This window comes from Neoarius graeffei, chromosome 14 (assembly GCF_027579695.1).
Source record: "Neoarius graeffei isolate fNeoGra1 chromosome 14, fNeoGra1.pri, whole genome shotgun sequence".
Classification (NCBI taxonomy): Eukaryota; Metazoa; Chordata; class Actinopteri; order Siluriformes; family Ariidae; genus Neoarius; species Neoarius graeffei.
In genome coordinates this window covers 4,107,690-4,130,007 of record NC_083582.1, presented here as the reverse complement: position 1 = coordinate 4,130,007, position 22,318 = coordinate 4,107,690, and the positions used below count along the sequence as shown (strand labels likewise).

Sequence of the window (22,318 nt, the reverse complement as noted above, 5' to 3'; positions counted from 1 at the left end):
ACAAAGAACAAGAAAATAACAATACTACCGGCTGATAAAGGGAGGACCACGGTTATCATGGACACTAATCAATATGAAAAACAAATGAATGAAATGCTCACGGACCCAAACACATATGAAATACTCAAAAAAGACCCGACGGAGGAAAAGAAAAAAAGACAAACTATTACTCAAACCGTTAATGGATGACAACAAAATTGATAAACAAACATACAACCACCTCATCCCCACAGCAGACATCACCCCCCGGATATACGGCACACCGAAAATTCATAAACCCGGAGCACCACTAAGACCCATAGTAGACAGTATAGGATCAGTTACTTACAACCTTTCCAAGACACTGGCAGACATAATTAAACCACTCCTCGGACTCACGGAATACCACTGCAAAAACTCAAAACAACTGGCGAAAGAACTAAAGGAAATCAAGATAAAAAAGGATGAAATCTTTGTATCACATGACGTCATATCCCTCTTTACAAAAACACCGGTCACAAACACTCTTAACATAGTAGAAAACCGGTTAAAAGCAGACAGAACCCTGAAAAAACGTACAAAACTTACAGCACAGGACATAACAAAACTATTACATTTCATTTCCACGTCCACATATTTCCAATACAGAGGTACAATATACAGACAAAAAGAGGGATTTGCAATGGGGGACCCGCTATCTGCCACTCTATGCAACTTTTTTATGGAGGATCTGGAAACCCGAGCCATAGAAACAGCACTGGATGACTGCAAACCTATCTTCTGGAAAAGATACGTTGATGACATTCTTGAAATAACCAAAACAGGTCACACACAACAATTCACGGATCATCTAAACTCCATAGACAAGACAGGCAACATCAAATTCACACACGAAGAGGAAACGGACAAGACAATAGCATTTCTGGACCTAAAAATACACCACACAGAAGAAGGGAACATCAGAATTACAACATACAGAAAACCTACACATACCGACCAATATCTTCTCTGGACATCTGAACATCCCATCGCACACAAAATGTCAGTAATCAGAACACTATACGACTGAACACAGAACATCACGGAGGAGAAAGACAGACAGGAGGAGGAACAACACATCCAACAGGCATTAAAAAACTGCCAATATCCACCGTGGGCAATTCGAAAAGGAAAATCACAGACACAAAAAAAGGAAAGAAACAAACAAACAAGAAAAAACACAGAAAAAACAAACTGGGGCTTTGTCACATTACCATACATAAAAGGAGTTACAGAACGCATCCAACGATCCATGAGGAAATACCACATCGACACCCCGGTCAAACCATACAAGAACCTCCGACAGCTGCTAGTTCACCCCAAAGATAAAATACAACTGGACAATAAATGCAATGTCATATATGAAATCCCTTGCCGTTCATGCAATAAAGTCTATATTGGTGAAACAGGCAGATGCTTCCACACTCGCAGGAAAGAACACCAATTAGAATGTGAAAAAGAAACAACAAAAAGACTCACAAGATCCGAAAAAGAAAAAGCAAACCAAGAAAACTTAAAATCAGCCATTTCAGACCACTGCAAACGACAAAATCATATAATGAATTGGGAAGAGGCCAGAGTCATTCACGCTGAAGAGAATAGATTCCAGCGTTGGATTTTGGAGGCAGTGGAGATACGTAAGCGGGCGCAGAGGACGATGAACCGGGATGAGGGAGCGTACGCGCTGTCACACACCTGGAGCGCCGTCCTGGGCCAGCGACCTGACAGCAGGAGGCGTGGACTACCTGTCAAATTGGGCGGGACGTTCACGCCTCCATAGAGTAACATCAGCTGATAAGGCCCGTCACCACTCGACATCTGGTGACTGTTTTGAAGAAGGTGGAAGTGTTCGCCGAAACTGTCAACAAGCGAGGTAACATACTTTAAAATACGTGTCTTAAGAAACGAACTTAAAAGAATAATTATAATTATCAGACATAATGAATTTTCACTACATATGGACTGTATTAATGTTATGTGTTCTTCACTTCCTCGTGTTAATTAGTCAACATGAAGCATATTAACATGTGGTCTGTTCTCACGTCTCTCAGTTATAAATACTAAACGTGGTACTGGAGATGTTCACATGTGCTGAAGTTGGCGCGTGTGTGTGTGTGTGTGTGTGTGTATGGTCTCCTGTAAATATAGAACATGCTAACCACTTTCCACAGAGTTTGAGCCTCTTTTTTCATCTCTCGCCAGAGCGCTTGTCTCCACCCATCTACACTCCACATCATATCATTATACACACCTGTGCGCACGCACACACACACATTAAGCCATCTACTTTCATTTCATTTTATTGTTATATATTGTTTTTTACAACACACAACAGCATTTGGTTCATTTTGCAAGCTCTAACTGGTGTGTGTGTGTGTGTGTGTGTGTGTGTAATGGTTTATTTTCCTTAGTGTCTGTATGAAGAGTCTACTGAAGTGTTTTTATGGGACTTCTTCAAGGAGCTGTAAAATGTTCATCTGGAGAGAGAGAGAGAGAGGGAGAGAGAGAGAGAGAGACAGAGGGAGAGAGAGAAAGAGAGACAGAGAGGGAGGGAGGGAGGGAGGGAGGGAGAGAGAGACAGAGAGAGAGACAGAGAGAAACAGAGACAGAGAGAGAGAGAGAGAGAGAGACAGAGAGAGAGAGACAGAGGGAGAGAGAGACAGACAGAGAGAGAGAACAACACAGGCTGTAGATAAGAAGTAAAGGAAAAAATATTTCTAAATATTTCTAAACGTCATATAAAATGTTTATCTGAAGAGAGAGAGATGGAGGGAGAGAGAGACAGACAGAAATAAAATAACATTTTATGAACGTTTTATAAGGCTCTTTTTGCACATCCTTAGTTATTCTTTAATTGTTCTTCCTGTAGGATTCATTTTCCAGATGTGTGTGTGTGTGTGTGTGTGTGTGTGTGTGTATAAATCACAGAGATGGGCGTGTCTTCACCATGAACACATATGTATGACACACACTTCACTTTAATACTGATTTTTCTGATCTCAGTATAAGCACTTGTTACAGGGGGCGTGGCCACATTTGATCATTCGTAGGTCACATGACCATAACATGTCCGTAGGAACTCAGTAACTTCCCTAAAACTCCTAAACAGTGTCTCTTCTTCAGTGACATGCCCTTTTAAACTTCATTTATTTTATTGTTCTGCTTTGTTTTTAACTTCTGGTTTCACAAACTGAAGAAGAAACACTAAAGCTCTTTTCCCTGCAGGATAAAACACAATCTTTACCAACAAACTGTCAGTTCAGGCGAGTTATTTCTACTGTGGATTTTACAGGAGAGAAAAGACGATAAGATCTTTCCAGACTACTACAAACAATTCCAGAGATCTCATCTCATCTCATCTCATTATCTCTAGCCGCTTTATCCTTCGACAGTGTCACAGGCAAGCTGGAGCCTATCCCAGCTGACTACGGGCGAAAGGCGGGGTACACCCTGGACAAGTTGCCAGGTCATCACAGGGCTGACACATAGACACAGACAACCATTCACACCTACGGTCAATTTAGAGTCACCAGTTAACCTAACCTGCATGTCTTTGGACTGTGGGGGAAACTGGAGCACCCGGAGGAAACCCACACGGACACGGGGAGAACATGCAAACTCCACACAGAAAGGCCCTCGCCGGCCCCGGGGCTCGAACCCGGACCTTCTTGCTGTGAGGCGACAGCGCTAACCACTACACCACCGTGCCGCCCCGAATTCCAGAGATACTCCAGGAATAATTACAAAACACACCTCCACATTGGAAACTAATCCTGTCTGAACAGGGCTCCAGAAAGATATTTTGAGAAAGACTAAGCTGGAGGAGAGAGAGAGAGAGAGAGAGAGATGGTGAGAAAAATGCAACACACTGCATCAAAAAAAAAAAAAGCATTTTACAATTATAGTTCCAGCAAAGAAGCTGTACGGTTAAACACTGTGACTCAGTCATGACACCAAATAAAATCCAGGGTGTGGGAGATTTGTTTACAAGACTGTATTTAGCAAGTCAGAAAAGCACCAAAATCTCCAGTTTAGCATCATGTTTGCGTAACGTTTACATGCTACAGTGTGTTTTTATGTTTCCTGCTAATCTGGTGGCTGTATGTTTCAATAGCCTGTTAGCAACATCAGCCTCTACGTTAGCAAACATCACACACCGAACCTGCATCGTTTCGGCTCATTGACGACGTTTCATTTTCCATTTTGTTATTCAGTATCTTACTGAGGGCGGCACGGTGGTGTAGTGGTTAGCGCTGTCGCGTCACAGCAAGAAGGTTCGGGTTCGAGCCCCGTGGCCAGCGAGGGCCTTTCTGTGTGGAGTTTGCATGTTCTCCCCGTGTCCGCGTGGGTTTCCTCCGGGTGCTCCGGTTTCCCCCACAGTCCAAAGACATGCAGGTTAGGTTAACTGGTGACTCTAAATTGAGCGTAAGTGTGAATGTGAGTGTGAATGGTTGTCTGTGTCTATGTGTCAGCCCTGTGATGACCTGGCGACTTGTCCAGGGTGTACCCCGCCTTTCGCCCGTAGTCAGCTGGGATAGGATCCAGCTCGCCTGCGACCCTGTAGAAGGATAAAGCGGCTAGAGATAATGAGATGAGATGAGTATCTTACTGAGAGTCTCTCCGGTTGCCCCAGTGCATGCTGGGTAATCAGGATGAATCCACAGAGCTGTAAATAACAGTGCGGACAGAACCACAGTGTGGAAACCTTAAACATATCATTAATAAAAAAAAACAAAAACAAAACACATCAAACCAAACAGCTGCTTCAGTGGTGACTATAAGTGTCTAGTTTTCTGTGTGTTTAGTCTGTGAGCAGGAATATAACTGATATCACCGAGATTAGTCTGCACTGTTATTAACACAACTGCCAATATTTACAGCTTAGCCGTGCCTTTTATGATTTTTGACCCCTTGCTATCTATGATGATATGATGGGAGATGTTGAAGTCATGTTTACGGGTCATTCTAGAATTCGGGATACATTTCGCATCTTCGAGATAAACCTTTTGTTATTTTCCACAAAAGAAATTTTTATTGAATCAGTTTTGAACAGTAAAGAAAATTATGACAAACTTTCCCCAATAGCGATGCTCGATGTACATTTTTGACCCATTTTATCCATAAAACATTAAATGAACGACCCCCACCTTATTGGCTGTCTTCGACTCCTGATTCATCCATTCAACTCCTATAAACCGGAAGTGATTCAGTCTAACAGTCTGTTTTTTGGGGGCTTATTCTATTCTCGTCTCGTCTCGTCTTCTTCCGCTTTATCCGGGACCGGGTCGCGGAGGCAGCAGTCTAAGCAGGGAAGCCCAAACTTCCCTTTCCCCAGACACCTCGGCCAGCTCCTCGGGAAGAACACCGAGGCGTTCCCAGGCCAGCCGAGAGACATAGTCCCTCCAGCGTGTCCTGGGTCTTCCCCGGGGCCTCCTCCCGGGGGGACATGCCTGGAACACCTCCCCAGGGAGGCGTCCAGGAGGCATCCGAAAAAGATGCCCGAGCCACCTCAGCTGATTCCTCTCGATGTGGAGCAGCAGCGGCTCTACTCCGAGCTCCTCCCGAGTGACTGTGCTTCTCACCCTATCTCTAAGGGAGCGCCCAGCCACCCTGCGAAGGAAACTCATTTCGGCCGCTTGTATCCGCGATCTTGTCCTTTCGGTCATTACCCAAAGCTCATGACCATAGGTGAGAGTCGGAACGTAGATCGACCGGTAAATTGAGAGCTTCGCCTTTTGGCTCAGCTCCTTCTTCACCACAACGGACCGGTAAAGCGACCGCATCACTGCGGAGGCTGCACCGATCCGCCTGTCGATCTCACGCTCCATCCTTCCCTCACTCGTGAACAAGATCCCGAGATACTTAAACTCCTCCACTTGAGGCAGAACTTCTCCACCAACCTGGAGAGGGCAAGCCACCCTTTTCCGGTCGAGAACCATGGCCTCGGACTTGGAGGTGCTGATTCTCATCCCAGCCGCTTCACACTCGACTGCAAACCGCCCCAGTGCATGCTGAAGGTCCTGGTTTGAAGAAGCCAACAGGACAACATCATCCGCAAAAAGCAGAGATGAAATCCTGTGGTTCCCAAACAGGATTCCTTCTGGCCCCTGGCTGCGCCTAGAAATTCTGTCCATAAAAATTATGAACAGAACCGGTGACAAAGGGCAGCCCTGACGGAGTCCAACATGCACTGGGAACAGGTCTGACTTACTGCCGGCAATGCGAACCAGACTCCTGCTCCGTTCGTACAGGGACCGGACAGCCCTTAGCAAAGAGCCCCGAACCCCATACTCCCGAAGCACCCCCCACAGAATACTACGGGGGACACGGTCGAATGCCTTCTCCAGATCCACAAAGCACATGTGGACTGGTTGGGCAAACTCCCATGAACCCTCGAGCACCCTATGAAGGGTATAGAGCTGGTCCAGTGTTCCGCGACCAGGACGAAAACCGCATTGTTCCTCCTGGATCCGAGGTTCGACTATTGGTCGAATTCTCCTCTCCAGTACCCTGGAGTAAACCTTCCCTGGGAGGCTGAGAAGTGTGATTCCCCTATAATTGGGGCACACTCTCCGGTCCCCTTTCTTAAAAAGAGGGACCACCACCCCAGTCTGCCACTGGGCTTATTCTATTCACTGTTATAAAATCAACTGCAGAGAAAGTCTATTTTCTGTATCATGTGACATTTCAGTAATAAAAATATATATTTTTTATCTATCCCAACATTCTTGTCAACTCTGTTAACTCTGTAATAAAACCGCATAAAATCCACAAAGGCTTTTAATAATACGCATGGCACCTGCACTGAGTGATGTCACTTCCTCTGGCAGGAAACTTCAGAAAGGCAGTGAGGGAGAGAGTGTTCTGTTTCTTCAATCATTAATTTGAACAAAATGTTGAGGATTTTACATCAACAGTAGATTAATTATTTGTCAACTCTGTTATCGTGATATTGGAATGAATCTCTCACTCATTTTTTACAAACAATAATATGATTAAAATCCATAAAATTTTGTTTTTATACATGCCATGTGGCAGCTAGTTTGAGGTTAATGTGTGGAGTTAAGACACAAAATGGTGGACAGGTCAACTCTGTTATTGTCGAGTCTGTTAACAGATTGCCCAGTTTAATGATAACAGAGTTGATGAATGACTAACAGAATCAACACTTGAACTGTATTGGCAATTATAGAATGAGCCTTATGCTGTATGATTTTCTTCGTAGATGAAAATCCTTCCTTACTCCTTATGGTCCCCGTCACGGCTAACGATGGGTGACTCTTCTGTGGTGTCTGTAATGTTTTTCCTCCATGTGCCATTTAAGTCTATTTTCACACAGGTGGTTGCCGTTCGCAGTGTAGTGTCTACAGGTAGGACGTAAGCTTGTATTAGTCATTTTCCTTGAGATCAAAGCTGCATGGGATACAGTCCTTCCAACTTTTCATGTGATCTGCTCCCATTAGCAAGCTCGCATTCTTACGTTATATTTCCATGAATTCAATAACGCTGGAATCATGCTTTCTTACAGCCGAATAGGACATCGCCAAAAGGACACAGCTCAACATGTCTGAGTTGAAGGCATACAAAGGCGCTGCTGGTGGCAGCCATACTACTCATGCTCAGGTACCTTTCGGCAATTTAGAGTAGCCAGTCAACCTAACTGCATGTCTTTAGACTGTAGGGGAAACCAGAGCACCCAGAGGAAACCCACACAGACACGGGGAGAACATCCAAACTCCACACAGAAAGGCCCCATCAGTCGCTGGGCTCAAACTCAGAACCTTCTTGCTATGAGGCAATAGTGCTAACCACTACACCACCATGCTGTCTTGAGCTGAGACATGTATTTGCGACGTTATCTAGAATTTTCAGGTGTGAGGGATCCTGTAGGCTTTACCCTCACCCATTCTTGTGGTGATGCTTCCCATTCACTCAACGCTGTAGTGATGTCATTATTGAAGAGCCTTCAGCGGGTTAAGAGAGTCACTGCTAGCAAGTAGGCTGCCCATCTTCCATACTTGCATCCTTCTTCCAGGAATACATAGAGTGCAGTGGACTCACAGAGAGACACATATCACCAGGTGTGTGTCTGGAGAGAAGTGGGTGGACTGTTGTTTGTCAGTCCTCTCCCTCAAAACCAAATCCGGTAAGGCTGAACCTGCTGGGGGTCCATAGGGACCCCACTGACATGAGCTCTTGGACTCACTGGGGCACGTAAGCTACAACACTGCTACAAGGCCACAATCTGAGTAGTAGAGATGACTATCATATATAACGGAAAAGAACAAATAATTCTTTGATAATAACGAGCCGAGTCAGTTAGACTTGCGCAAATGAGATCAGGCTAACTAATCATCTCATTATCTCTAGCCGCTTTATCCTGTTCTACAGAGTTGCAGGCAAGCTGGAGCCTATCCCAGCTGACTACGGGTGAAAGGCGGGGTTCACCCTGGACAAGTCGCCAGGTCATCACAGGGCTGACACATAGACACAGACAACCATTCACACTCACATTCACACCTACGGTCAATTTAGAGTCACCAGTTAACCTAACCTGCATGTTTTTGGACTGTGGGGGAAACCGGAGCACCCGGAGGAAACCCACGCGGACACGGGGAGAACATGCAAACTCCACACAGAAAGGCCCTCGCCGGCCATGGGGCTCAAACCCGGACCTTCTTGCTGTGAGGCGACAGTGTTAACCACTACACCACAGTGCCGCCCCAACTAATCATGAAAAATGTATTATTATTATTATTATTATTATTATAGATTTAGCATAGATTATAGATGTATTGCATCACTGCACCCAAGCAATTTTACACTGGATTTTATCTTTGATAAATCCTCCGGAGAGCTGACGTGAAGGCTTGCTTTAGTCAGTTGAAGGCTTCTTCTACAGCTGGGTTCCAGCATAGGCTCTTGGGACCTTTCTTCAGCAGCATGGTTAGAAGGCCTGCCAGAGTGCTGAAGTTTGGGATGAACTGGAGGTAGAAGTTTGCAAAGCCTAGGAAGCACTGAAGATCTTTGATCGATCTGGGTGTTGGCCAGGATGTTACGGCTGAGTCCTTGGATGAGTCCATGCTTACTCCACTGGCGCTGATGATGTAGCCCAGGAAGGAGATCCTGCTTTGATGGAACTCACATTTCTCAGCCTTCACGTAGAGGTTGTTTTCCTGTAGTTGCCTGAGGACTGCCCTGACGTGTACCTGGTGAAGATGGATATTTGAGGAGTATATCAGGATATCATCAATGTACGCGATGACATATTTGCCCAGCATGTCCTGTAGCATGTCATTGACGAAACATTGGAACATGCTGGGATCTGAAGAAAGGCCATAAGGCATGACCTAGTATTCGAAGTGTCCAGCAGTGGTGCTACAAGCAGTCCTCCACTTGTCACCCTTCTTGATCCGGATCAGATTGTGTGCATTGTGCAGGTCTAGTTTGGAGAATATTTAAGCGGTCCGTAGTTGTTCCAGAGATGCTGGAATGAAGGGAAGAGGATAAGGATACTTCACACTGACCTGGTTTAGACCTCTGTAATCTAGGCAGGGCCTCAGTCCGCCTCCACGTGTCTCCACAAAAAAGAAACCAGCTGATGCGGGAGATTTGGATGGATGAATGTATCCCTGTTTGAGGGCCTCCTAAATGTAATCCTTCATGGCAGCATGTTCCTTTTGGGACAAGGGATAAATCTGACCGAGGGGTGGAGACATACCAGGTAGTTAGTCTATGGTGCAATCATAAGGCCTGTGCAGAGGTAGCCCGCAGGCCTTCCCCTTGCTGAAGACTTCAGAGAGGTCCTGATAGCAGTCAGGAACGTTGTCCATGGAGTCAGGTTGAGGACTCTCTACAGAGGTGGAGGATACCTGGACCTGAGGATGAGAAAGACAGCTCTGGAAACACGTGGGTGACCACTGGAGAATTTCCTTGTTTTGCCAAGAAATGAGAGGGTTGTGGAGTTGCAGCCAGGCATATCCGAGGATAATATCATGGTTAACGGTAGTTGTAACGTAGAGGGATATGAGCTCTTTGTGTAATGCCTTGACCTGGATCTGCACAGGTTGGGTGTGGGAGGTGACCAGCCCGTCACCTATGGGTCCTCCATTGATGGTCCGAATGCTGAGTGTTCTGTGCAGTGGGGTGATGGGCAGGTTGAACTTCTGCACGATGGCTTTATTATTCAAGTTCCCCTCTGCCCCTGAATCGATGAAAGCAGATCAGGTGTGAATGGAGGATGTAACTTTTAGTAGCACTGGTAACTGGAAAGACTTTGAGGAGAGCTTTCTTACTGGACTTGTAGATTGTATGGGTTTCTCGGCTGGGTTCTCACGGGCTGGTCCGATCGGACAGTTCCGGATGTAATGTTCAGCGCTCCCACAGTAGAAACACAACTCCTCCTTGTGTCGTCTAGCATGCTCAGCATGTGTTAACCTAGTGCGAGAGACCTCCATGGGTGCGCTGTCCTCTGACGGGGGAGCAGTCCTGGCACAATCATGAATGGAGGGTCGGTGCTTTAACAATTGTTTGAGACAGATAGATAAATCTATAAGGGAGACGAGAGAAAGGTTCTCATCTCTACAAGCCAGTTCATTAATGATCTCAGGATGGAGACCATGGCAAAAGGACCTTGGCAAATGGTCCATTCGTAGGACTTGGTTTGCTCACCACCCTTGTTCCAGATTGCAGTAACCCAGCGGAGCGCTTTGCCAGTGAGAAAAGACAGAAATTTAGCGATCTTATGCTCATCTGATAGGTTTGGGATGGTGGCGAAATACATAGAACATTGTAATAGGAAACCTTTACATGCAATGACATCTCCAGAGAACTTCTCTGGAGTTTGGAGTTGCAACACTGGACTTTGAGGAGACTTGGAGCATGCTAGGAGGGCCTGCGACATCACGGTTGTGAGCTGTGACATCCGGGTGTTGAGATCGGCGAGCATCTGCTGATGTTCTCCTAGCGAACGCCCCTGTGCATTTAAAGCAGTCTGTTTGGAATCCTCCGCTACATCCATGTTGGCGAAGTATCCTGTGAGAATGCAGGCACTTACAGATGTATGGTATGCGTGGAGAAAGACATATTATAGAAAGTCAACAAAGCCAAATCGAGAGACTGAGTCCGTGTCAGTAAACTAGCGAGAGTCAGGCGATCAGCAAACAATGTAATGTAGGAAAGACAAAGCGAGAAACGAGAAGAAAGTAGCAAGGGTCAGAAATGAAGTAGTTAGTCAGAAAGACACAAGGCTTGGCATGAACTGATAGCAGAATGATACTTTGCAAAGGTGTGTTTGTGAGGGGAGCTTACAGTGGTGCTTGAAAGTTTGTGAACCCTTTAGAATTTTCTATATTTCTGCATAAATATGACCTAAAACATCATCAGATTTTCACACAAGTCCTAAAAGTAGATAAAGAGAACCCAGTTAAACAAATGAGAGAAAAATATTATACTCAGTCATTTATGCATTGAGGAAAATGATCCAATATTACATATCGCTGTGTGGCAAAAGTATGTGAACCTTTACTTTCAGTATCTGGTGTGACCCCTTTGTGCAGCAATAACTGCAACTAAACATTTCCAGTAACTGTTGATCAGTCCTGCACACCAACTTGAAGGAATTTTAGCCCATTCCTCCAGACAGAACAGCTTCAACTCTGGGATGTTGGTGGGTTTCTATGGAATCTTTTGGCACAAAATTAATTCCATATGATGGCAAGCCGTCCTGGCCCAGATGCAGCAAAACAGGCCCAAACCATGATAAGACCACCACCATGTTTCACAGATGGGATAAGGTTCTTATGCTGGAATGCAGTGTTTTCCTTTTTCCAAACATAACTGTGGCAGTGAGGGCGTGGTCAAGCGTTGGTCTGTGACCGGAGGGCGGAGTCAGGGAAGGTAAGTGGCAGAATCACTGCACCTGAGGTTGATTAACGTGTGTTTGTGTGTCTTCCCCAGTGACCGTGCCCTATTTAAGGAGAGAGCGAGAGCAGAGGGAGCGCTGTCTCCCCAACCAGACATCTGATGTGTGTGTGTGTGTGTGTGTGTGTGTGTGTGTGTGTGTACACGAGAGAGTGTAAAAAGACCACTGAAGTGTCAAAATAAACACGAGTTACGAAACTCAGTTCTGGCCTGCTGTCTTCTGTGCTCCTCCCACTCCTAGAAACTGCCACAGTGGTGCCGATACCCGGGACTGGAGCGCAGAAGAAGAGCAGCCCCATGGAGTCCTCCTTTTTGGCCGACCTGGTCCACGCCCTCGCCACGGCCCAGCAGAGCCAGCACCAGGCACTAGTTGCCCTCCAGAAGGAGCAAGAGCAACGGTTTGAGGCCCTGGTGTTGGCAGAGCAGGAAGATTGACAGGTGTTCTGGCACCTCCTCGCATCGGCGGGGTCCACCACCTCCACTGCTGCGGGCCCTTCCCCCCTCACCCTAATGAAGATGGGCCCAAATGACGACCCCGAGGCCTTCCTCATGCTCTTCGAGCAGGTAGCAAAGGCCTCGGGCTGGCCGGTGGAACAGAGTGTGGCACGCCTCCTCCCCCTGCTAACAGGTGAGGCGCAGCTGGCCGCGCTACAGCTCCCTGCCGACCGCTGGCTGGTCTATGCGGACCTCCGCCGGGCCGTCCTCCAGCGTGTGGGGCGCACCCCTGAACAGCAGCGACAGCGCTTCTGTGCTCTGCGCTTGGAGGAAGTCAGCTGGCAGTTCATGTTTGGCCAGCAACTCCGGGATGCCTGCTGGCGGTGGTTGAGGGCCAACAACCGCAATGCCGATGGAATCATCGATCAGGTGGTACTGGAGCAGTTCATCGCTTGCCTACCGGCAGGAACCGCAAAGTGGGTCCAGTGCCACCGCCCGGCATCGCTGGATCAGGCCATCGAGCTGGGGGAGGACCATTTGGTGGCTGTCCCGATGGCAGGACAGCAGACAACCTCTTCTTCCCTCTCCTCTCTCTCTCCCCCCTCCTGTGTCTCGTCCTCGCCCCGTTCCCCCACCGCGGAGGCGGGGGCTGGCATCACCCCAGCCGGCCCGCCGCACCCGCAGTGCCCTCCCGTCTCTCCCTTCTATGTCTGTCTCTTCCCCCCCTCAGGTGAGTGAGCCCCAGACCGCCAGTGCAGAGACGAAGCCCGAGCCGGTTTGCTGGCGCTGCGGGGAGCCGGGCCACCTCCAACAGCAGAGCTCGACAATGGAGGTGGGCGCGGTGGTTCAGGTCCCCAACACGCCAGGAGCCACCCTCGATCGTGCCGGAGCCTATCGCATTCCGGTGAGTGTCCAAGGGGATACATATCAGGCGTTGGTGGACTCCGGCTGTAATCAGACCTCAATCCACCAAAGCCTGGTGAAAAACGAGGCAATGTGGGGACAGATTATACCAAATGACGAAGGACACTCAGACTCAAGAACAAATCACACAGCTTTTGATTCCAAAAAGCCGCCGGGAATTGGTATTCCAGGCGGCTCACTTTAATCCCATGGCTGGACACTTAGGGCAGGATAAAACACCAGCCCAAATAATGGCCCGGTTCTATTGGCCAGGGATTCGCGGTGATGTCCGTAAGTGGTGTACAGCATGCTGCGAATGCCAGTTAGTAAATCCAGCGGCAGTTCCAAAAGCACCTTTGCGCCCTCTCCCATTAATCAAGACTATGTTCAAAAGGTTTGGGATGGATCTCGTCGGGCCATTAGATCGGTCAACACAAGGGTATCGCTTTATATTAGTTCTATTGGACTATGCAATGCAATACCTGGAAGCAATGCCTATTCGCAATATCTCAGCACGCAGTATTGCGGAAGAGCTCTTCCGCGTCATCTCCCAAGTTGGAATCCCCAAAGAGATTCTGTCTGATCAAGGCACCTCGTTTATGTCACGAAAACTGAACGAACTGTATGGGTTATTAGGAATTAAGCCGACCTGCACCAGCGTTTATCACCCACAAATGGACGGTTTAGTCGAACGATTCAATCACACCCTCAAAAATATAATTAAGAAATTCGTAAGCGAGGATGCACATAATTGGGATAAATGGCTCGAACCCTTGTTATTTGCAGTGCGAGAGGTCCCACCAGGCTCCCCGGGGTTCTCTCCATTCAAATTATTATATGGGCGTAAGGCGCGCGGCATTTTAGATGTGCTGCAAGAAAATTGGGAGGAGGGACCTTCGCCAAGTAAAAATGAGATTCAATACGTTATTGACCTGCGCGCAAAACTCGACATACTCACCCACCTAACCCAGGAGAATTTGCGGCAGGCTCAAGAATGGCAAACCCGCCTGTACGACAAGGGTACGTGCCTTAGAGAGTTCGCACTGGGAGATAAAGTACTCGTACTGTTGCCCACATCGAGCTCCAATTTAATTGCCAAGTGGCAAGGACCCTTTGAGGTCACATGGCGAGTCGGGGATGTCGACTATGAGGTGAGGCGAACGGACAGGGGTGGGGTGCTACAGATTTACCACCTCAATCTACTCAAACTCTGGAACAAGGAGGTCCCCATGGCGTTGGTGTCAGTGGTTCTGGAGAAGGCGGAGCTGGGGCTGGAGGTTCAAAAAGGAACACTGGCATCGCGTACCTCTCCGGTCCCCTGTGGAGACCACCTCTCCCCGACCCAACTTGCGGAGGTTGCCCAGTTGCAGACCGAGTTTTCAGACGTGTTCTCGCCCCTGCCCAGCCACACTGACCTCATAGAGCACCACATTGAGACGCCCCCGGGGGTGGTAATGCGCAGCCACCCTTACAGGCTACCCGAACACAAGAAAAAAGTGGTTCAGGAAGAACTCGAGGCCATGCTCGAAATGGGCATCGTCGAGGAGTCCCAAAGTGACTGGATAGGGTCCTCCGCCCCCACACCACCTACACGGCCGCATACTTGGATGACATCATTATCTATAGTAATGACTGGCCGCGGCACGTACAACATCTGAGGGCCATCCTTAGGTCACTGAGGGGAGCGGGTCTCACAGCCAACCCGAAGAAATGTGCGATTGGATGGGTGGAAGTACGGTATCTGGGCTTCCACTTGGGCAACGGGCAGGTGCATCCCCAAATTAACAAGACAGCAGCAATTGCGGCCTGACCAAAGCCCAAGACCAAAAAGGGGGTGAGACGGTTCCTGGGGCTGGCTGGCTACTATCGTAGGTTTATACCTAATTATTCGGATGTCACCAGCCCGCTGACTGATCTCCAAGGCTGTACAGTGCGACCATTTTACTCGCATATGCGACTAAAAATAGATTGGTGCGAGTAGGAAAAACAGAATGGGAGCACACGTGCGAGAACCGATTTCAGCCATTTCATTCGCATTTTGCCCCTAAAATAATAACAAACAAAGTGTGGTCTTATTTCTAGTTTTCATACCCTATCAATCAGAACTGTTGGAACACGTCTTGATGTGCGATGACGCCTCGCATTTCTGTTGAGCGGCGGGAAAGCAAAGACTCTCAACGTTCTAACCTTTTCATCGTCTCAGGGGAAAGTGCTACATTTGTTCACTCAGCGTCAGTATCGTAAATCTAAAAATGTTACAAAATCAAATATCGTCGTATTTTCAAAGAACTCGTGTGAGATCCGAGGAGGGAGAGGAGGATATCGTGAGAGAAGAAATGGATACGACAACAGTGAGGGATAGTAGTGCTACTACCGGCAGTGGTGTAAACAGTAAGGTTTACAAGTTTCAGGCTGACTGGGTCAAGCTTTTTCCATGGCTAGTTTTTGAAAACGAGCTAATGTACTGCAAATACTGTAAAGGGCAGAAGCAAGCAGGGAATTCGGCATTTGTGACTGGAAACCAGCACTTTAAAAAAGACAGTCTCACGAAACACAACATATCTAAACGGCACATCGCCTGCAGAGACGGTTATTTAATTCGACAGAACAAAGGCTCGACGGTGGACGCAGCCCTGGTTAGACAGGTGAAGATTTCGGAGATGGAGGCAATGAGACAGCTCAAGATCAAAATGAACATTGCCTACTTCATCGCCAAGGAGGAAGAGCCGTTTGTGAGATTTGGGCCACTTATCACCCTGCACAAGAAGAATGGCATTGATGTGAACCCAACTTACGACAACTACGTGAGGTAATATTGTATTTTATAATGATCATTATTATGTAAGGGATAATGTTTTGTCCAAGGGCGACTAGCCTATAGGAAAAAAAATTCCCGTCAGGACGAACAGCATCCCGACGCCGGAGAGAAATATTTTCCTATTGTCGCCCGCGGACTATACGTTATCCCCCTTACAATACGGCTACTTGTGAACATGAGAAAACATATACAAAAAGTTTATGATTAATTTTATTTGACGTTTCAGCCTTCAGTTTAATTATGAGGCAATGTCATGATCGTTTTCAACTTTTTCAATTCAAACGATGTTCGCATTAGTAGGCTACTTAATTTCCCCCACCTGCGTGCAAGGACTGGCCACATCTATGTTAACGATACGACGATAGACAGTTTGTGTAGGCTGACTGTTCTACTTACGAAGTGATACGCTGGCATGATTCTGCTGTGAAAATTCCCGTTACCATTGACAGCGGGCATTATACATTGTTGCCAGCTAGGGATACTCTGGGCCATGACCACCACGGGCCCAGTCGGGGTGAAGTGCACACAGCAGTGGTAGTCTGTTTTATTTTGTAGGTTATTGTGTGTCTTTTCTGACTGCCCATCCCTAGTAGGTATCAGCATTAAGTTGTCAGCAGTGTGTTTAATTTGATTTTTTGTATTTTTTATGAAGTTATATTAAGAATTATTACCATGCAGAATTTTGAATGTTAGTTTTTAGAGTTTATTTTAATATTCTTCGTATAATGATAGGGCTGCAACAAATGTTTGGAACAAATTGTCAGTCATGTTATGTGACTGCATGAACTACAAGCACTTTACGACAGTGTTCTTATTCATACAGATGTGCGGAAATGATTGGACAAATTGCTGATCTCTTGAAAGAGAGCCTAACTGCTCAACTGAGAACAGCAAAGTACCTTGCAGTCCTCATCGATGGAGACACTGACATATCAAACACTGAGTGCGAGATTGTCTATGTGCGTCTGGTGGAGGGTGGGAAACCAGTCACTCTACTGGTTGGCCAACAGGCTCTTGAACACTCCCATGCCATTGGTAAGTGGTCAATCCAGCAGCTAGAAAGAAACCTTCATTTTTGTACAGTTTCATAAATGCATAATTCACTCAATCTCTTGTTTGTTTTTCATGTTTTTGTGTTGTCCTTCAAGGTGTTCTGGATGCAACCAAGGCTGCATTCAGTGCAGTTTACCCCGAGGACAATGGGGGGTCGTGGTTGGCGAAGCTCATCAGCTTTGGGGCAGATGGTGCCTCAGTGAATATGGGCCACCGTGGAGGAGTGATTGCTGTCCTCCAAAGAGAGGCAGGGGAGCATATTATCCCCATCCACTGCATGCCACACAGGTTTGTAAATGAAAAAATATGGTTATGATTATGTGGTCGCAGATATAATGTATACTAAACTAGGGTCATCACTATCATCCTTCAAGAAGTTAACAAAAACCTATCTATTCCATTGCCGGGACTCTTTTCCTGCATGATAATAATGTAATGAATGCACACACATTTGTCAGCAACACAGACACACAAGCTACTTTTGTAACACAGAGGGGAAGAAAAAGGTTGTTTTTAACTATTTTTGCCTTCACAGACTAGAGTTGGCAATCCTGACCCTGCAGAAGAAGGAACCAATGGTGTGCCAGGTGTACGATCTCCTGCATCTCGTGTGGAAGACCTACCACTTCAGTGGAAAATCCAAGAGAGAGCTCCATCAACTAGGGCAAGAGCTTGGTGTGAAGGTCTGCACACCGTCTACCGTCAAGGGGACACGCTGGATTCCTCATGTCCACAGAGCCCTCAAAGTGTTCCTGCGATATGGAACAGATACTGACCTTGCCACAGGCCATGGCCAGTACTCCATTGTTCTGCAGCACATGGAGCACCTGGCTGTTGCAGGATCAGTGGAGATTCAAGGACGGGCAAAGCAGGTGAGTCCTAGACAGTACATGAAACTAAAAAATTGATTTCAGACTTTAATGCTTGGCAGATTAGGGAGTGGCTAGGAATACATAGGGCCTACTTGTATTGATCTACTCACTACCACATAGGTAAAGAGAGGGATGGAGAGTGCACTTTTTTGTGTATTCTGCCATTTTCTCGCTGACGTCTTCGAGGAGCTGTCTTCATTTAGCCTGACCCTGCAGAGAAAAGACCTGATCCTCCCCCAAGCAACGTCAGAGCTGAAGAAGACTGTGACCAGACTGGAAGCATTTAAGTCCAGGGCAAAGTCAGGAGGCATGCTCGAGAAGATCCAGGCCATGCTTGCTCAGCATGGAGAGGAAGATGAGTGTAGATTCCAGGTGTGTTACTAGGATGAGTTTGTTGGGATTTTAGGGAAATATGTTTAGAGCAGAACTTACATTACACTTCAGCATATTGGTTACAGTCCCTGCATCTGGCCATGGCTGCAGAAGTGTTTGAATCAGTCACTATATTATTATTAGTGTACTGTAGGTTTTGGATTTTAACATTTTGGAAAGATGCTGTCTTAAAACAATTTTGTGTGTGATTGTCTCGCTCAAAGGGAATATCACTGAAGGGGAATCTCACATGTCTTGCTGACTTCACCCACCCCCAGCTGAAGAAGCATGTGGAATCAGCCATCAACATCTGCGTGTCTGAACTGAAAGACCGGTTTGGTGGGCTTTTGGACGATGGGGCTGATGTCAGGACCCCAGTACAGGCCTTCAAAGTCTTCAACCATGACACATGGCCTGATGACCATGCCAGCCTTCTGACGTTTGGTGATGAAGATGTGGCAGAATTGGTGGCGCATTTCAGAGAGCCTGTCAGCAGGTAAGAATATATTTTGCACTGCTGTACTATAATGCAACCAATTATGTTTTTGGTATTTGCTAATTTGCTAATCTCCATAGATCAGGGTGTGACCTGGCAGCTGTTCAGAATGAGTGGCAGGGACTGAAGATCTTGGTCAGTCAACACTTCAAAGACAAGCACTACAGTGGCCTGTGGGAGACCATGCTTACCAAGGAGCCATACAGAGAGGATTATAAGGTAAGCAAACACTGTTGAGCATTTATATGCTGCAGTGCCCTCCTATTATTGATGGTTATAGATGAGATAAGTAAGGCCTATCTTGATCCCCCTAGAACATACTGGAGTTGGTGCACATGATGCTGGTGCTGCCCATTTCAGCTGCCCAGTGTGAGAGGGGTTTCTCCGCACAAAACCGAATAAAGAACAGCAAACGAAGCTGCCTAGCAGTGAGCACAACTGAGGACCTCATGAGAATCAGCCTGGAGGGACCATCTCTGGAAGACTTTGATCCAAGCCCTGCTGTGGACCGCTGGATGGACTCAGCAAAGCGTAGCAGGCGGCCAGATTACAAAATATGGGAACGGGACATTGTGTGTGTGTGTGAGGGTGTGGGAGGTTATGGGTCAATGATTTGTCTGAATGAATTGAATTGAAATGAATTGTTACACTTATTACATCTTCCCCATTTAATTCTGTAAGTGTAAAAAAGTGATGTTTTAATAATAATAAAAATGGCATTTAAGAAATTCGTAGTGCTCCAAAATTTTTTTCTGTGCTCCTATTTTTTTTCATTTAGGAGCACAAGTGCTCCTTGTGAAAAACCTAAGCGTACAGGTCTGATCTCACTAAAAAGGGGGCACCAGATCTGGTCCAGTGGACGGAGCAATGCCAGCGGGCTTTCTCTGAGATGAAGGCTGCACTGTGTGGGGGGCCACTGTTACACTCCCCTGACTTTTCTCTCCCTTTTATGTTACAGATGGATGCATCGGACAGAGGGCTGGGGGCTGTTTTGTCCCAGGAGGTGGAGGGGGAGGACCGCCCAGTGCTGTACATCAGTAGGAAGCTGTCAGTGCATGAGGGGCGCTACAGCACCATTGAAAAAGAGTGCCTGGTGATCAAGTGGGCGGTCCTCACCCTCCAGTACTACCTTCTGGAATGCTCTTTCGCCCTCTGTTCAGACCACGCACCCCTTCAGTGGCTCCACCGCATGAAGGATGCCAATGCGTGGATCACCCGTTGGTATCTGGCACTCCAACCCTTTCACTTCAAGGTGATCCATAGGCCGGGGGCGCAGATGTTTGTGGCAGACTTCCTCTCCCATCAAGGGGGGAGGGGGAGTCGGCTGCAGGCCTGACAGCTGCCCGGCCTGAGTCAGGCGGTGGGGGTATGTGGCAGCGGGGGCGTGGTCAAGAGTCGGTCTGTGACCGGAGGGCGGAGTCAGGGAAGGTAAGTGGCAGAATCACTGCACCTGAGGTTGATTAATGTCTGTTTGTGTGTCTTCTCCAGTGACTGTGCCCTATTTAAGGAGAGAGCAAGAGCAGAGGGAGAGCTCTCTCCCCAACCAGACACCTGATGTGTGCGCGCGCGTATGTGTGTGTACACGAGAGAGTGTAAAAAGACCACTGGAAAGTGTCAAAATAAACATGAGTTATGAAACTCAGTTCTGGCCTGCCGTCTTCTGTGCTCCTCCCACTCCTACAAACTGCCACAATAATGCTTCTCATTGATACCAAAAAGTTCTATTTTGGTCTCATCCATCCACAAAACATTTTTCCAATAGACTTCTGGCTTGTCCACGTGATCTTTAGCAAACTGGAGATGAGCAGCAATGTTCTTTTTGGAGAGCAGTGGCTTTCTCCTTGCAACCCTGCAATGCACACCATTCTTGTTCAGTGTTCTCCTGATGGTGGACTCATGAACATCAGCATTAACCAATGTGAGAGAGGCCTTCAGTTGCTTAGAAATTACCCTGGGGTCCTTTGTGACCTCGCCGACTATTACACGCCTTGCGCTTGGAGTGATCTTTGTTGGTCGCCCACTCCTGGGGAGGGTAACAATGGTCTTGAATTTCCTCCATTTGTACACAGTCTGTCTGACTGTGGATTGGTGGAGTCCAAACTCTTTAGAGATGGTTTTGTAACCTTTTCCTGCCTGATGAGCATCAACAATGCTTTTTCTGAGGTCCTCAGAAATCTCCTTTGTTCGTGCCATGATACACTTCCACAAATGTGTGTTGTGAAGATCAGACTTTGATAGATCCCTGTTCTTTAAATAAAACAGGGTGCCCACTCACACCTGATTGTCATCCCATTGATTGAAAACACCTGACTCTAATTTCACCTTCAAATGAACTGCTAATCCTAGAGGTTCACATACTTTTGCCACTCACAGATATGTAATATTGGATCATTTTCCTCAATAAATAAATGACCAAGTATAATATTTTTGTCTCATTTGTTTAACTGGGTTCTCTTTATCTACTGTTAACACTTGTGTGAAAATCTGATGATGTTTTAGGTCATATTTATGCAGAAATAAAGAAAATTATAAAGGGTTCACAAACTTTCAAGCACCACTGTATATGGAGGGACAGGAGATTGATGAAATGGAAGCCAGCTGTGATTCAGTAGGCGGGAGACAGAGGGCACTGTGTGTTCTGGGAATTGTAGGTTGGAGGATCCATGTTTGTAGTTTGCTGATCTTCAGCAGGTTTACTGACATATTTTTTACTTAACATGTTATTCAGTTACTTTTTCGGTTTTAGTAACCCTATATCGTGACTCATATTGGCAACTAATTGCAATTAAATATTATACTTATAGGTCTATTCAGTTTTTAGCCATGTTGAATTTAGTTTGTTTGGTCCACGGCAGGCATGACTTATCCGTGCAATCTTCAAGAGACTTGTGCGAGACTTTGAAATGTGAAGTGTCAGCTAGGTGTCAGTGCCACCATTTTGAAAACTGTTTTCCAAACGAAATATTGTACAAAAACGAGTTTAAATGACGATTACTGCCTACTCTTTTCAAACTTTCCCGATTGCTATTAAAACAAACAAAACTTCCGGCTTGGTTACATCAGCATTTGAAAGAGTGCGTGCTTCTTTTGACAATGTTGGCAGATGTTGGTCACTTTGATTTCTGCTGTACAGTACGTTTTACTTCTGTCCTACAATGTCTTGCACAGGTCTTAATGAATCTCGTTTACGGCCATTGCTTTGACATATGGACTGATATATTACAGAGCATATTTCAAACACTCATAACTTGCTATAGCAGTGACAAAAGAGCTATCAAAATACATTCCTATATTTAATAAAATGAGATAAATACATTTTGATAATAAAAAATTTGCCTTCAGTTTCCCTTTAAACTGTGACCCAGCAATATTTCCATGGTCTGCGGAATGGCCTTTGGTTATAGATGATTATAACAATCGACACTGTTC

The 22,318-nt window shown here is 46.5% G+C and overlaps 2 protein-coding genes across 3 annotated transcripts in view; both read left to right on the top strand.

The window, feature by feature from the left end:
• The window catches only part of LOC132897900 (carbohydrate sulfotransferase 3-like), a 60,672-nt gene that overhangs the window by 22,767 nt on the left and 15,587 nt on the right, over nt 1-22,318 (top strand). The window contains exon 1 of one of the 2 annotated variants that reach the window (XM_060939164.1): nt 1,853-1,891. The exons of the other annotated variant lie outside the window; for it this stretch is intronic. The gene's annotated coding sequence lies outside the window, so the exon portion shown is untranslated. Of the gene's footprint in view, nt 1-1,852; nt 1,892-22,318 lie in introns of those variants that run through there. 2 annotated transcript variants of the gene reach the window in all.
• On the top strand, nt 16,780-19,562 carry LOC132898653 (zinc finger protein 862-like). Its single transcript, XM_060940370.1, has 7 exons — nt 16,780-17,131; nt 17,245-17,437; nt 17,685-18,021; nt 18,142-18,393; nt 18,618-18,889; nt 18,970-19,108; nt 19,204-19,562. The coding sequence occupies exons 1-7, from the start codon at nt 16,930-16,932 to the stop codon at nt 19,522-19,524; spliced, it is 1,716 nt and encodes a 571-aa protein (XP_060796353.1). The 5' UTR covers nt 16,780-16,929; the 3' UTR covers nt 19,525-19,562.

What these genes read in the sequence shown, in the direction of transcription:
- LOC132898653 (XM_060940370.1), top strand. Translation starts at nt 16,930, where the DNA reads ATGATTGGACAAATTGCTGATCTCTTGAAAGAGAGCCTAACTGCTCAA. An exon ending in TGAACACTCCCATGCCATTG is followed by an intron (nt 17,132 to 17,244) that starts GTAAGTGGTCAA and finishes TTGTCCTTCAAG; the next exon opens with GTGTTCTGGATGCAACCAAG. An exon ending in ATCCACTGCATGCCACACAG is followed by an intron (nt 17,438 to 17,684) that starts GTTTGTAAATGA and finishes TTGCCTTCACAG; the next exon opens with ACTAGAGTTGGCAATCCTGA.